Source organism: Cavia porcellus, unplaced genomic scaffold (assembly GCF_034190915.1).
Source record: "Cavia porcellus strain 051 isolate PalLab524CR breed Dunkin Hartley unplaced genomic scaffold, mCavPor4.1 scaffold_42, whole genome shotgun sequence".
In the NCBI taxonomy this organism is placed as follows: domain Eukaryota; kingdom Metazoa; phylum Chordata; class Mammalia; order Rodentia; family Caviidae; genus Cavia; species Cavia porcellus.
This window is the reverse complement of record NW_026947525.1, coordinates 7517302-7532227: the sequence shown is the minus strand read 5'-3', so window position 1 is coordinate 7532227 and position 14926 is coordinate 7517302. Positions and strand designations below refer to the sequence as shown.

Genomic DNA, 14926 nt, shown 5'->3' with positions numbered 1-14926 from the left:
TGCTGATTCTCCAGATATGAACATGGATGATGCACGGGCAACTAGTAGGGTTTGAGGGAATCATTGCTTGGATCCTTAGCCAAATGCAGAAGATAAGAATAATAAAAAGATAAGTCTTTGGCTCTACTTCTGCCAGAAAACTACCTTAAGTGCTTACAATATATGTGCTACATTACAACTATAAACATTCTCAGTGTATACACCAAAAGTTCTCTTAAATGCACTTTGTGCTCCTATAAATGTCTGCTTTCTAGTCAAAGAACTAGAAGGAAGGAAGCCTACAAGACAGAAAACTTTTAGGTGGTAACTGTTCTTTTCTCATCAAAAGAAACAGAAAAAAAAAGCTGTAATTCTACTTCTTCCCATGTTAGTGAAATCTGAGTGGAGGATTTAAACATCTGCATTATCAAGTTATAAAAAAAGCATCCACTCTCACCGCTCCATAATGCTACTGGATAAGGTCAAGCTGTGAACTTGGAATTTCATCCTCACCAGTTGATACTGAGTATTTCCCCATAACCCTAATGGAGACTCTGAAATCCCATGCTGACCCAGAGTTAGCAAGATGCCACCTCCCCCACAGTGCTAGATGACCTCGGAGCAGACATGCAGGACAGTCAGGACTTTGACTGAAGCCTAGCAATGGTGGCACCACTCCAACTCAAAACCTGAGTCCCATCCTCATGTCAGCAGAGTCCCTGTGACAAGCAGGCAATGTTGGGAACCTGAAAGCTGACCAACTTGACAGTAATGGAGCAGCTCCTCCTTTCCCTGCCACAATTGGCTGGATTTACAGAGAGACTAGGACACAGGAGATTTCTTGGGGTCAAAACAAATTGTAAGCCCTGACCTCAACTCTGTCATTCAAAGGAGTCCAAATTGAATAAGAACAATCTGTGGAACAAGTGTGCTCCACAGCAGTATTTAAGACATTGGAGCAATCAGTTAGCAATCAGGGGAGCCCCTTAGCCACGTGTAGGATAAGAGCTATCCAGACTCACCCAAATCACTGCTCTTCCTCAGTGAAGAGAGACATTCTAAAGTCTGCATCTTCTGTGGGGAAATAGAGCCTCCACGTGATAGGGCTGAAAGAAGGGAGGAATGGCTATGGATTAAAAATAAACTGAAAATGCCAGCCACTGCCAAAGAGGTAGGACAGCTAGAATATTTCTGATTTGAATGCAAAATGATTCAGCCACTTTTAAAAGCAGTTTGGTGCTTTCTTATAAAACTAAATTTGCAGTTGTTATGAAACAGAAATTCTGCTTGGCAGTTTTTAACTAAGAGAAATAAATACAGATAGGTGCATGAGTGTTTGTAGCAGTTTTATTACACAGAAAAACAAGAAAAAACCCTCCCTAGTTGGCGAATAGGTGAGCAAATTCAGATACATTCATATAAAGGAATATTATTGAATAATAAAAAGAAAAAACTATTGATATGTGTAACAAATTACAACTCAGTTGCACTGTGTTAAGGAAAAAAAATCAAACTTAAAACTACAGTTATGTGATTCCAGTTATGTCATACAGCAGTAGCTCAGCTTGCAAGCTTAACTTAAGCTGTTTCCATGATTCTGCTCACAACAAATTGGGTTAGAATAGAATCAAATTTCACCACAAAGTCAACTCTGAACCTAAACTTTCAGTTTTTGACCAATTTGGTTTGTGAACAGAATTGTGGAAAGAATTAAGTTCTTGAACTGAAGCATCACTGTGTTAGTAAAAACTGTAAAGTTATAAAGATGAATCAGATATGTTGTTATAGTTAAGGGTAAAAGGTCAGGATAAAATAAGAACTAATTGAAACATTTAAGGTATTTGTTGTGATGATGTTTAAGGGCTGCATAAATCTGTCAAATTGCACAATATTGTAGACCTAAAAAGTGACCTATATCCAAATTACATGGTTCCTCAATAAGCAAATAAAAATCTTAAGATCTGACTCATTAGTCAAAGTATAGGCATTAAATGAAAGTTCTCATGAAATGTTATTCTCATAACCAAAATGGACATCTCTTTATGACCATAGGCTACAATATTTTCAAATGTATTTGAGGATACGTGACATTAAAGCAGCAAAGGCAGCATTAAATTCATATTGGAGACCTTGAAGAACACACAGTTGCCCCACAAAATAAAAATAAAGTGTCATTCGGAAACCAAGATTAAGAAACACCCACGGTATAATGTAAAAGGAAAACTATGAAAATATGATGAAGGCAAGAAAGATACAGAACACTGACAAGATGGAATTGACCTTAGGAATGTAGCACTGCTCTGTTAGGGAAAAAGGAGAACAAGAGACAAAGACACAAGCGCAACAGGTCACGTTTATTTCAGAACAACCCTGAGAGGGCTAGTCGTGCACTTGGACCAGACGGTTCCTCTCACACACGTTGTGAGGTCTGAATCAGGGTCATGAGGAGGAGAGCTCAGTGAAACGGGGTTGTCCTGCCAAGGACAAGGCTTGAGAGCAGACAGGAGGCAGTGGCTGCCCAAGGATGATGCGTGGGAAAGCACAGGGCACAGTGGTTGCTGTCAGTAGCAGGGCCGAGTCACTGGATGCATCTGTGCTGAGGGCGTGGCTTACAGTGGTCTCTGTCTGCCTCGGATGACAGCAGTAGGGCTCCTTCAGTTCTTGGGGAAGAGAAAAAGACCAGTCAAAACATGAAGAATTAATCTGCACATACAGATTAAGAAAAAAAAATTGTATGTATGGGGAGCCCAGCCAAGAGTCCCAATTGTCTATCTTAAGAGTGTGTTTGAGAAAAATAACAGACAAGGATAGTATTGTGTCAGTGGCTGGGAAATCAATCTGGATCGGCCCTCTCCACTCCCAAAGAAGCCATTATTTATCAGGTGTATATGGTGATAGGTGGGGCTAGCAAAGGATTACACTTTGGCAGACTCAAGAGGGTGTAAATGGTCACAGGCTAAGAAGGATCTTGGATGACTCAAGAGGGCATAGGTGACTGTATGCTCTGAAGAGTCAATGGGAAATTTCAAATAGGAGGTTTTGATAACCCCAAGTCTCCAGTTTATCATTGTAGGGCTGTATGCAAAATGAGCCATTGTGAATTAGTGGTCCCCAGGATATGTACAGCCCAAAGGATTACCATGCTCCAGGAACATTCTGGGTACTAATTTTTCTAAAGCACATTGTGTAGCTTGGGGTAGTTATTCTTTCAAGGATAAAAGGGGGAAACCCTGAGAGTTTCCACTTGACTTTTAAAATATATTGAATTTAGTTCAGGTTCCTTGTAGCTATGGGATGATGATAAGGCAAAAATCATCCTCAAACTATAACAATATCCACGTGCTTGCAAATTCAATAAAGTAATGTATCTAAACATCCCACATTTTGAACTTGCTTAACATCCTGCTTCAAAAAACTATAGTATCCAGCACATGGTATAGTAGCTATTTATATCTTTTCTGACAATTCATCCTCTCATGCATACCCTGCCTCTTCCAAAGAGGAGGATCAGAGGGATATAAACCAGTGGGACCAAAGCAAGCCAGAAACCCATCCAGGAAAATGTGAAATCCTGTGGCTCCTTTCTCAGCACCGATGGCAAGTTGTGCTAGCAGATGGCTCTTTCCTACCACATTGCCAGTGGCTGTAGCTCTTATGGTTTCTTCCCACTCTCACTGAGACTTGTGACCTTAATTTATTTTGATTATGTTGCTTTCATAGGCATGAAGTGGAATCTCACTGTGGTTTATTTTGCATCTCCTTAGTGGCTGAGCCATTAAGCATGTGATCCTGTTTGCAAGGGAGGGTCAGAGGGAGTCTTCCTGTTCCAGCACGGTGGCATTTCTCTGTTGTCTATTGTCAGTACCAGTGTCTACTGAGATGATGCCCACTGGGCAATGGCCATTGAGATGAGAGATGAAATGTCCTCTCCAGTCACTGGACTTTCTTGTTCCTTAAGTCTGCACCAGTGGGGTCTGCTCATAGCACTCCTTGCTTGTTTATATGCCACATGCACATCAGCATTCCTTGTCCTGAGCAGCTGCTGCATTTCAATGAAGTTCACCTTTTAACAGTGTGTCAGCTCTGAGTTCTGCTTTCATGAGCCGAGGTCTGCTGCATTCTGCTCTACTTTGTGTACGGTTTTTTAGATTCTTTGTTTTCATTCCATCTCAATATGTTTTAAAATATTTCTAAAAATTTAGCCATCATTTTGTCTTGTTTCTAGTATGGAGGATCATTCACAGTATCAGTATTTTCTTATCGTACTAAAAATGCAAGACTTGGCTAAGGTGTTTGAGTATAAAAGCATCATTAGTGTTTTCGAATGATAACCAAAGGCGAGTGACAAGTTATAATCAGGGAGTGAAAAGAAGGGTAGGAAATTCAGTTCAGATGTTGTTGTTATTATCTAGATCATGGCATAGCTGACATAGGTTTGAAGGAAAATTAAAGTAAAACAGGAAAGAACCACTGCATAACAGAAAGGATCAGATTCTGAGTCTTTGTGGCAGGTGAGAGCTTAAAAGGATATGAAAATGCTTTCAGTGATTTTCACCCATCTGTCTAGAAGGGTGGCAGTATCGTAAGAAATAGATGTTAATACACCAATCTGACAGTAATTAATAGAAAAATATTAAGGATTATTGAAAATTCAAGGCTGTCTTCCTACAGGTGAAGGAAGTCAGGATACAGGTGCTTACCTTTGCCCTCAGTAGCTCCCTGACTGACAGGGCTTATGAAGGGTGAGAATGTGAGAAGCTTAATTAAATCAGCTCAGCAATTCCCCATGCTAGGGGGTGGAAGACCTGCCCTAGGGTGGCTCCACACCAGGGTGGTGTAAAGGGGAAATGGGGAAGAATGGATCAGCTTCTGTTTCTCTGGAGGAGCTCCAGTCTTTGCCTTGGGCACCAGCTCCTGGCTTCCAGCACTGATTCTTCAGCTTCTGGCATGGATTCTTCCCTCCTGATACAGACACATGTTGGACACCGCCCTGAGCTCCAGACCTTGGACTGAATCCTTCGGGCTTCAGTGTGCACATGTCCTCTGCATGCCTCCTCATCTGACTCTGGTGGCCACTGTAAAGCCAACCTGATAAATACTTACACATTTGCACATCTTGTTATATCTGTTTCTCTAGTGAAATACTGGCTAATCCAGTGCTCAGTAGTGTTAAACTGCTTCTCTGGTGCTTTTCTTCATAACTATGGATGGTGGCTACATTTCTGGACACCATGCAAGGGTTTAAGGTAAAAACAATGGTGCTTGCTTCCAGTGTCTTTAGATCAGGTAAACAGAAACTTTCCTAGAGGCACCCGGCCCCTCCCCCTGCACCTGAAATAGACATCTGCATGTCGACATGGCAAAAGGAAATTCTGAGCGTATTTAACTTCATCCACGGCTACAGCAAAAGGATAAAAGGAGAAGGAGAAGTTGGACATCAGCACAACCAGTGTCTGAGTCAGGTCCTGAGCTTTCCCTGCAGAGGAGGCTTAGAGACAAGCTAGTCAACAACGGAAGCAAAGTCTTCACCAGTCTAACGGGAAGGGCAGCAGGCTTTGTGGAGTTTGGGCTTGCAGCCCATTCTAGCTGCTCCCAAGTGAGTGACTGATTTTCTTACCTCTGCAACAGGGTCACACAGCAATCATCTCTGGACCTTCTTCCTTTCCCTGATAACAAGAATTCCAGTGCTGACAACTGGTACAATGGCAGGGGCCAGGGAGGGGACCCTACTCTCAGAAAACCAAGCATCCCTTAGGCTTGCAGGGAGACAAGTGACATTCACAAAATGCCCAGAGCCTTTGAGTAAGGACAGCTAGTGACTCTTCAGCACAAAGAAGGAGGTTAGGATGTCCAGGTTGACACACTTGATACCTCCCTGTCCTCCCTGTTCTGTCCCACCTGCAGATAGATGTGAGAAACAGCTGTTCTTGCTCACAGGGGGAAGGGGGAAGAGGAAACAGGAGGAGAGAGAGAGAGAGACAGAGAGAGAGAGAGAGACAGAGAGAGAGACAGAGAGAGAGAGACAGAGAGAGAGAGATAGAGAGAGAGAGGGAGATAGAAAGAGAAACAGAGAGAGTATGTGTGTGAGAGAGACAGAGAGAGAGAGAGAGAGACAGAGTATGTGTACACATGTGAAGTCCTGGGGACTGAACCCAGAACATTCACATTGAGTAGTTTCCCCACCTTTTTAAGTTTTTGCTTTAATCAGGGTCTTGCAAAGCTCCCCAGGTATAAATGGAACTTGTAGCCCTACTGCCTCAGTCTCTGAGAGAGCTAGAATTACAGACTTGAGCTTGGGATGGGGCAGGATTCTTGACCCCATCACACTCTGCTGCCTGCTAAAGTGTCCCAAGAGGTGCAGGTAGATGTTCTCTCTTACAGTTGACTGCAGACTCCAGAGAACCAGACTTTAAGTTAGGGACTAGGATGGACCTAGCTAAAATCCCAAGAACAGATGACTCCCTGATGAGCTGGCAAAGGGGCCTCATCCAGCTCCACACCCTGAAGAGTTGGTGTGTAGACCACAGGTGCTCAGCCTTGCAGTGCAGATCTTTCAGGGCCTTCTGCATACCAAGTGACAGCAAGACCCCTGTTCCTCTGAAACAGCTGTGGCCCACAAGGGCCTGGGTGTAGGCCACTATGGCTATAGAAGATACCCACAGAAGAGGCTAGGGGGGCCACATCCATCCACCTCTCCTCCTCCTACTCCTCTTCATCTTACCCCAGTCCTGGTTATCAACTTTGGTCTCCAGCCAATGGTAAGAGGGGCTGAACTTCAGGCCGGGGGGTTGTGGAGCTCCGGGTGGTGGCTATGACGAATTCATGAGCAGCCACCTGGGCACACAGTCCAGCGGGACCAGCCACACTCACCAGGTCACGGTGTGAATACCTGTGAGCAGAGGCACATGTGGAGCACAGAGGCTGAGATGACAGTGGAGAGAGTGATGAAGACATAGTGAAGAGTGAGTGGTGTGACTGTTGAGTGCCCAGGATTGTTCTGTTGAGGAGTAGCAGAAAGACAGCGAGGGACAGCAGCACTGAGGTGTACAGTGTGACCCTGCTGCAGCCGGACAGCAGGCAGAAGATGCGCTTGGTGAGGAGGGAGCTGAGCAGGCACTGGGTGCTGAGGTTGATGACACTGGTGATGAAGCAGAGGTGAGGTGGGGGTAGGTCTCACACATCAGGGGAACCTCTTGCTGCTTTCCAGTGGGTAGTGCTGATGGTGGCCACTGGGCCCCCTCCCAGCAGTCCTTCAGGTCCACTGGGTCCATTTGGGCCTTATTGTAGGTCCAGGAGCACAACTTCATCTGCAGCTCTGTTGGCTGAAGGGAAGAAGGTGACAGTTTGTAGATGGATGGAGGTACCCAGCACACGGGGCCTCTGGAGAAGAGGTGGCCTTGGTTGTGTGTCACCTTCCACTCCCCATCTGCACAGGGGAGAGGAGTCAGGCTTGGGGTGCTGTAAGCCCAGCAGCCCAGAGACAGCCCAGATACACTGGCCAGGATCTATTTATGCATGGGTGTGAAGCTTTCCCAGCACACAGCATGCACCTGAATGTCTATTCAAATATCATTACTTCCATTGCATAAGTAGGACTTTTAAAGAATAGTCAGCAGTATGTAGAACTTAAAAAACAATCACTATTAACATCTAAATGTTGTATTCATTATATATGAAGTGTGATTGAAAAATGTGGTTTTTAAATATAAAAATACATAGAAAAAGACACATTGCCATTAATCTCCCTCAAAAACCTCCCTCTCACTTTGAACACACTTATCCCATTGTCGTTATTGGTTTTGTTGTGACTGCTTCTATGTCCTGATTCCAAACATTTTCCCAAGCCACAAGCAGACCAGGGAAGCAAAGGCTGCCAGAAAGAACCTGAAACACCATCTCCTAAGTGAGCAGGCACCCATGATAGACGGTGAGGGGAGCAGTTGCAATCTGAGAAGTGAGAGCAGCACAGATATCATTGGGTCAGCATGATCATTCACCCTCAGGTAGGCACTAAGCCTCCTTCTGCTTCAGAAACGGGCCCTTTGGCTCTGCTGTGGTTTCTAGCCAAGCGAATGCAACAGTGGGCAAGCCAGTCATGATATGCTGCACCTATCAGGGTTCAGATTATTACTCCAAGTCATATGCTGGAACCAGAGGGACACTCTTCAGTATCAAAGTTCCAATATGCTTATCAAATCGGATGAATACTGGGTCACTTATCAGAAGGAAAGGGTGTGCTATCAGCTAAATGGGAGAATTAGACAAGGAGATGCATCCTTCATCACTGACAATGTAAGTTAGGTGACAGTAGCCACTACTGTTGAAGGTTTGAAGTTCTGAGATTATTCAGTCTTAACAAAAAATCCATTTACCTCAGTGTTACACCAGTCAGGGCCACAAGAGTTCCAACCTCACCCTGTGTCACTACTTCTGCTCTGCCAATGCCAGCACACACACAGAGCCACAAAACACACAATGGTCAACAATGATAAGATTTAAAAAATCAAACTATCCACCTAGGGACTCCATTTTGGGAGTGTTTTATGATTACCTCTTACTTTACTATTGCAATTCCAAATGGGACATTTCAGATGTTGCCTTCATTTAAAATGTGAGTGTGCAGATTTTTATTGTCTTATGAGGAAGTAGAAGTGAGCATTTTTTTTTGTGAGTCCACTGCTGTCATTTTCAGTGTGTATGTTCTCTCACTGGGATTCTCTTTAGATGCCCCCTGCCTTTGATGAGCTTCTAGTTGCTATGGTCAGATGGCTCCACTTCAGTCACGCATATGAGGCAACTATGAGTGACAACAAAACACATCCAGTTAGTTTGTCCCCTGAACAGCTGCCACCCTGGGAGGCCATTGGCTGGTTCTAAGGACAGTGCCATCCTTCACTTCGCCAGCCCTTGAGCCTGCACCCTATACTGCAGTTGGCAAGTCTGTCTCACTAGCTCAGGATCAGGTGCTGATACACAGTAGGTGCTTGTTAAGTGCTGCTGCATAGGAGTTGAAGAAATAAATAAAGGAACAAGCTAAAGAGGTGACAAGGACACAGGGGTCTCCGTTACCCACCTAGGGCACCCCTGTGTCCCCCAAGACTCCTGCTGCTTCCTGCTTTTTCTAGAGGACAATGTTGGGGATCCAGGTCATCTCAGGAGGCACCCACAAAGAGGTGATGTTACTAGAATCTGGCAGGTTCCAGCAAAGCTTGTATTCATTTTCCTCCTGTGGTGGAAAGAGTCTCACTATTGCACTGCCAGGTGTAGGCTGGGATCAACATGAGCACCCCACAGGGACTGTCCATCTAGTACCTTTGAGCCACCAGATGACAGTTCAACTCCCCTGCTGGGCAAAAACCCTGACAGTACTTGATCAGGTGAAGAGCTCAGACAGATCCTGCCTTCTAGCACCTTCTACAGCCTTCCATAGCCCCCTGCCAAAGACATACATGTGAGCAAAGCCATCTTAGACTCTCCAGAAGAGACTATCCAGCCAGATGCCAAGGACCATAGCTATCACCATGCAAAGAAGCCACAGAACCCTGAGATATGAGAAGATGGTCATTGCTTTAAACCACTAAGCTTAGGATCTTTGTCAGGCAGCACAGATATGGAACGATCGGGGGCTTATCGATTTTATTTATTCTTTCAAAGAGCCAACTCTTTGATTTGTTGGTTCTTTGAATTGTTTTCTTAGTCTCTATTGCATTGATTTCTGCTCTGATTTTTATAATTTCCTCTGTTCTTTGGGCTTTGGGCTTGACTTGCTCTTCTTTTTCTAGCTGTTTGAGGTGTAGCATCAAGTTATTTATTTGTATTCGTTCTGTTTTCCTGATGTGGGAACTCAGTGCAATAAATTTTCCTCTCAGGATGGCTTTCATTGCATCCCACAGATTCCGGTAAGTTGTATCTGCATTTTCATTTTCTTTTAGGTATTGTTTAATTTCTTCTTTAATTTATTCTGTGACCCACCTATTACTCAAGAGTATGTTATTCAGTTTCCGTGTGTTTGCGGGATTTTTGCAGTATCTTTTATCATTAATTTCTAATTTCAGAGCGCTATGATCCGATAAAATGCAAGGGACGATTTCAACTCTTTTGCATTTGTTTAAATATGTTCTGTGAGCTAATATATGGTCTATTTTAGAGAATGAACCATGTACTGCTGAGAAGAATGTGTATTATGATGTTTTTGGGTGGAACATTCTGTATATATCTATCAAATCCATTTTTTCGCAGGTGTGATTCAGTTCTGTTATTTCTTTGCTCATTTTCTGTCTGGTTGATCTGTCCCTTGGTGTCAATGGCATATTAAGGTCTCCTGTTACAATTGTGTTACTGATAATTCGAGTTTTCATTTCTGTTAATAATTGTTTTATATAACTGGGTGCTCTGGAGTTTGGTGCTATATATTTAAGATAGTTATCTCTTCCTCTTGGAGTTTCCCCTTATGAGTATGTAGTGATGTTCTTTGTCCTTTATGGTGATTGTTGGTTTAAAGCTCACGTTGTCTGCAAACAGAATGGCTACCCCTGCCTTTTTTTGGATTCCTGATGCATGAAGTATTGTTTTCCATCCTTTGACTTTCAGTCCGTGAGTATCCTTCTAGGTTAGATGGGTTTCCTGTAAACAGCCTATGGTTGGATTTTGTTTCTTGATCCATTCTGCTAGTCTGTTACTTTTGATTGGTGCATTGAGACTATTTACATTAATGGTTATTACTGTTAAATGCTGGTTTATTGTTGACATGTTATCTCTCTGCTGTTGCATCCTTATCTTTCTGTTCTGTTTAATTATCTGCTTTGCTTAGTGATTTTTTCCTTTGTGTATCTAGACTGTCTTTCAATATTTTTTGCAGGGTTGGTTTGGTGTTCATGAAGTTCTTCAGCTGTTCTTTGTCATGGAAGTATCATATTTCACCATCAATTTTGAATGATAGTTTTGCAGGATACATCAGTCTAGTTTGGAAATCATTTTGCTTTAGGATCTGGAATACTTCACTCCATGGTCTTCTTGACTTTATTGTTTGTGGTGAGAAGTCTGCTGTGATTCTGATAGGTTTTCCTTTATAAGTGACCCGTCTTTTCTCTCTGACAGCTTTTAATAATGTATTCTGTGTTGGACTTCTGGGATGGTGATTATTATATGTCTGTGTGTAGTTTTATTTTGGTTATGACTATTTGGAGTTCTATATGCTTCACTGATCCTGATGTCGGTTTCTGCTCTCATGCTTGGGAAATTTTCAGCTATTACTTCTCTAAATATCCTCTTGATATCCTTTATGTTGTATCCTTATTTTTCATTAATCCCTATCATTCTTACGTTATTTTTCTTTGCATCATCTTGCAGTTGTTGAATTGTTGTTTCCTGATTCCTTGTTTTTTTTTAAAAGATCTTTCCTTTCCTGTTCACTAGCTGAAATCCTGTCTTCAAGGTCTGAAATTCTATCTTCACTTTCATTAAGGTGGCTTTTACAACTTTCAGTGGAATTTTTATTTCCTGTATGTATCTGTGCATCTGGATTATGTATTCTGGTTATTTCTTATATTGCTCGTCTAGGGATTCTATATTTTTGTTTAGTTCCTCCAAATTTTTATCTGTGTTTTCTTTAGATATATTCAGAATCCCTTTCATTTTTTTATCATTTCTTCTTTTTCCTGGGAGATTATTTCGAGTTTGAATTTCTTTAAAGCTTCCTGGAGTTGCTTTTCAATTTCAGTAGCTATTGTGTCTGATATTTGAGGTGGATGGCATATATTTTCTTCTATATACATTGCTCCTAGGGTTTCTTGAGATGGGCTGGAGGTTTGAGGTTGTAATTTGGTCTTTCGTTTTGTCATTTTCCTATATTTCTGTGTTTCAAGAGTTATTTGAAAGCTTCCTCAGGGTCTGTTGGAAATCCCCTTCTATGTTTGCAGCTTGTGAGACTCTGGCACCCCGTTACCCCAAGCCACTGGGCCTGCAGAACAAATGGCCCTCCTCTGCCTGTTCAGTATTCTGCAGTTCCAGATAAACTGGGCCTCAGGTATACTGTGTGCCCACCTGCCTTTTGGAAGCTTCACAGCTCTCCAAGCCCAGCTGGGATGCGGACGCGGATGTAGACGCCTCAAACCCACCTCTCCACTTCACTGCACCCGGAAGCCTGGAGGGTCCCAAACAGTCTGGGCTTTGGGCGGAGTGCGCTGAGCACTCACCACAGGCCACGGTTCCTCTGGAAACTTGCTGAGATATCCACAGTCCTCCAGACACACGGGGAGGCTGATTCAGGTGCCAAAGATCCACCCAGCCCCTCCTCTGCACACCGATGGCAAGGTGCGGGAGTCCCAAACAGGCTGGGGTCCAGGGATAGCGTGGGCCCACCCACCCATTGGAAGCTCCACATTTCTCCAAGTGCAGCAGGGATGGGGAGGTGGATGTAGAGGCCTCAAACCCACTTCTCCACTTCACTGCACCCACAAGCCTAGAGGGTCCTGAACCGTATGGGCTTTGGGCAGAGTGCACTGAGCACTCACCACAGGCTGCAGTGCCTCTGGAACCTGTGATCCTCCCCTGCTTGCTGAGATATCCACAGTCCTCCAGACACATGGGGAAGCTGATGCAGGCACCCCAGATCTGCCCAGCCCCTTCTCTGCTGATCTTCTTTATGTCTTAGAATCATTCCTGGTTTGAAGTTCACATTGTCTGCAAACAAAATAGCTACTCTTGTTTTTTTTTTTCACTTCCTGTTGCATTATGCATTGTTTTCAATCCTTTGACTTTCTGTCTGTGAGTTTCATTTTTGGGTTAGATGGATTTCTTGTAGATACCATGTGTTTGGCCTTTGTTTCTTGACCCATTCTACCAGTCTGCTTCCTTCAATTGGTGAATTGAGCCCAATCACATTAAACTTTACAACTGTTATATATTGGTTTACTGTTGACATGTTATCTTTCCATACTGTTTAATTGTCTGCCTTGCTTAGTAGTTTTATTCTATGAGTATCTAAACTGTCTTTCAGTATTCTGAGCAGGGTTGGCTTGGTGGTCATAAATTTCTTTAGATGTTCTTTGTCATGAAAGTTAAAGATGCAAGAGCAAGAAATAACATGCCAATAGACTTGCAAATTATTTGTCAATATATAATGACTGCATTTGTGAGTGCATCCTTTATTGGAAATTCAGGTATACAGAGGCCAGACAGCATTGGCTACAAAAGCTAGGTTCAGGTGCCAGGAAGCAACATGCAGGTTCCTAACCCATGTGCTTCTTGATCATGCAACACAGAATGTAATGGCTTAATATCCATAGAGAATCTCTCAACAGTCTTCAAAACCAAGCTATTGATATAGCTGGGCTTCTCCACATGAGAAAAGTGGCATGGAACATTAGCTAACAAAAGAACTTTGTCATGTCTGAAAAATGTCACCTCTTAACCTTTGCCATCTGTTGTAGTCAGGGTTTGCAAAGAAAAAGATTTAAGATGGAATGTATAATTGATAAGATTATATTAAAATATTCACTCAAAACATCAGATTTAGAGAGATGTAGATCTGTCCACATACTAGATACCTAAATAACTCAGGTGAGAATCTGAATCCTATGACAATATGCTTCTTAAGTCCTGCTGAACACCCAGAGCCCATGGCAAGGACCACCACAAGTTTACCTGGAGACCTAGAGGCACTGCCAATATCTCAAGCAAGTCTCTATCAAGGTTGTGTACTAGGAAGAGTCAAAGTTCAGTGTTGGAAGCTACAAAGTCTGTGCACTTGGGCACAGCATGTGTGCCATCAGGCTGACTGATCAGTATGGGAGCCAAGACATAAAGCTCAAGATAAGGGTCAGAGATCTGCAAAAGAAAACAGTAGCCATGCACAGTACTAATGAGGTCCTGAGCCCCTCCTCCTCTGATGATGATGATGTCTGTGTTCCTATTTGGAAAACTGTGATACCAGGTTCTCCATGAGAATCAACAGCCCAGCACCTTCCCCTCCATTTCTCCTTTGATGGTGTTGCAACAATCTTTCAATGGATGCTCTATGCCCCAAATCATGGTGCCTCAGTTCACTGGCTGATCCAAGTTGACATTACTAAGTGGGCTACATGACCAAAGCATTTCTTTAGATACTTAAATTTCAAAACAGATTTTGTGGGTGCTGAGGATTGATCTCAGTGGCATAAATATCTGCTTAGCAAGCTCAAGGTCATGAGTTTGATCCTCTATACAAAAAAAATGACATTATATAACTCCTTACTTTAAAGTAGTCATCTGGTCTACCTCACATAAACAACAATGAGAAAACCTGAAGCTCATTCAAATGTAATAATCAGGAACACATACCTCCACAGAGTTGTCTTCTCATGTGCCTTGACAAACCTCTTATGGGAACTATGTGGTCTCTTTCCTGTGTGTGTGTGCTGCACTCTACTTAACTGTGGCCATTTGCATCACACTGTAGACAAGTTTATTGATTATATAAGGTAATTTTAAAATGTTTTTGAAAGAAAGTAGAAAAAATAGTTATATACATTTGTACACATAAGTCTCACTGCAGTACACTGACAGCACTGAACCCAGGAGAGAATGTCATGAGGCTGGTGGTATGCACATCACCACCTCAATAAGATCACAGTGGTTATAGATGCTGGAGTAAAAAGTGGAAATACTTTAACAACCAAAACAGTTGAAATAAAAAATGCTGAATATGCATTTAACGTAACAAATCTAAACTGGGCCTGATGGCATGTGTGTGTAAGCCAAGTACTTGAGAGGCTGAGGCAGGAGAATTGTTTGAGACCACTCTGGGTTATAAAGTGACCTCCAAGCCAACATGAACTTCATAGCAAGATGTTGCCTCCCAAAGTTAAACAGTTCAAATCTAATGAACACAATAGTATAATAGTGATGGCCTTGTTACATTAGCATGACTATCATGCTTACCACACTATGAAAACCTAACTTAGAGACC

The 14926-nt window shown here is 42.8% G+C and overlaps 1 protein-coding gene across 40 annotated transcripts in view; it reads left to right on the top strand.

Moving 5' to 3' along the window:
- Positions 1–14926, top strand: part of LOC101788067 (alcohol dehydrogenase 1-like) — a 202296-nt gene that overhangs the window by 164896 nt on the left and 22474 nt on the right. For 35 of the 40 annotated variants that reach the window (XR_010045834.1, XR_010045833.1, XR_010045832.1 and 32 more), the window contains one exon: positions 9762–9878. The exons of the other annotated variants lie outside the window; for them this stretch is intronic. Coding sequence is in view for 32 of the 35 variants with exons in the window: in XM_063243983.1 (XP_063100053.1) it covers positions 9762–9878 (117 nt within the window). In the remaining 3 variants the exon portion in view is untranslated. The remainder of the gene's footprint in view (positions 1–9761; positions 9879–14926) is intronic. 40 annotated transcript variants of the gene reach the window in all.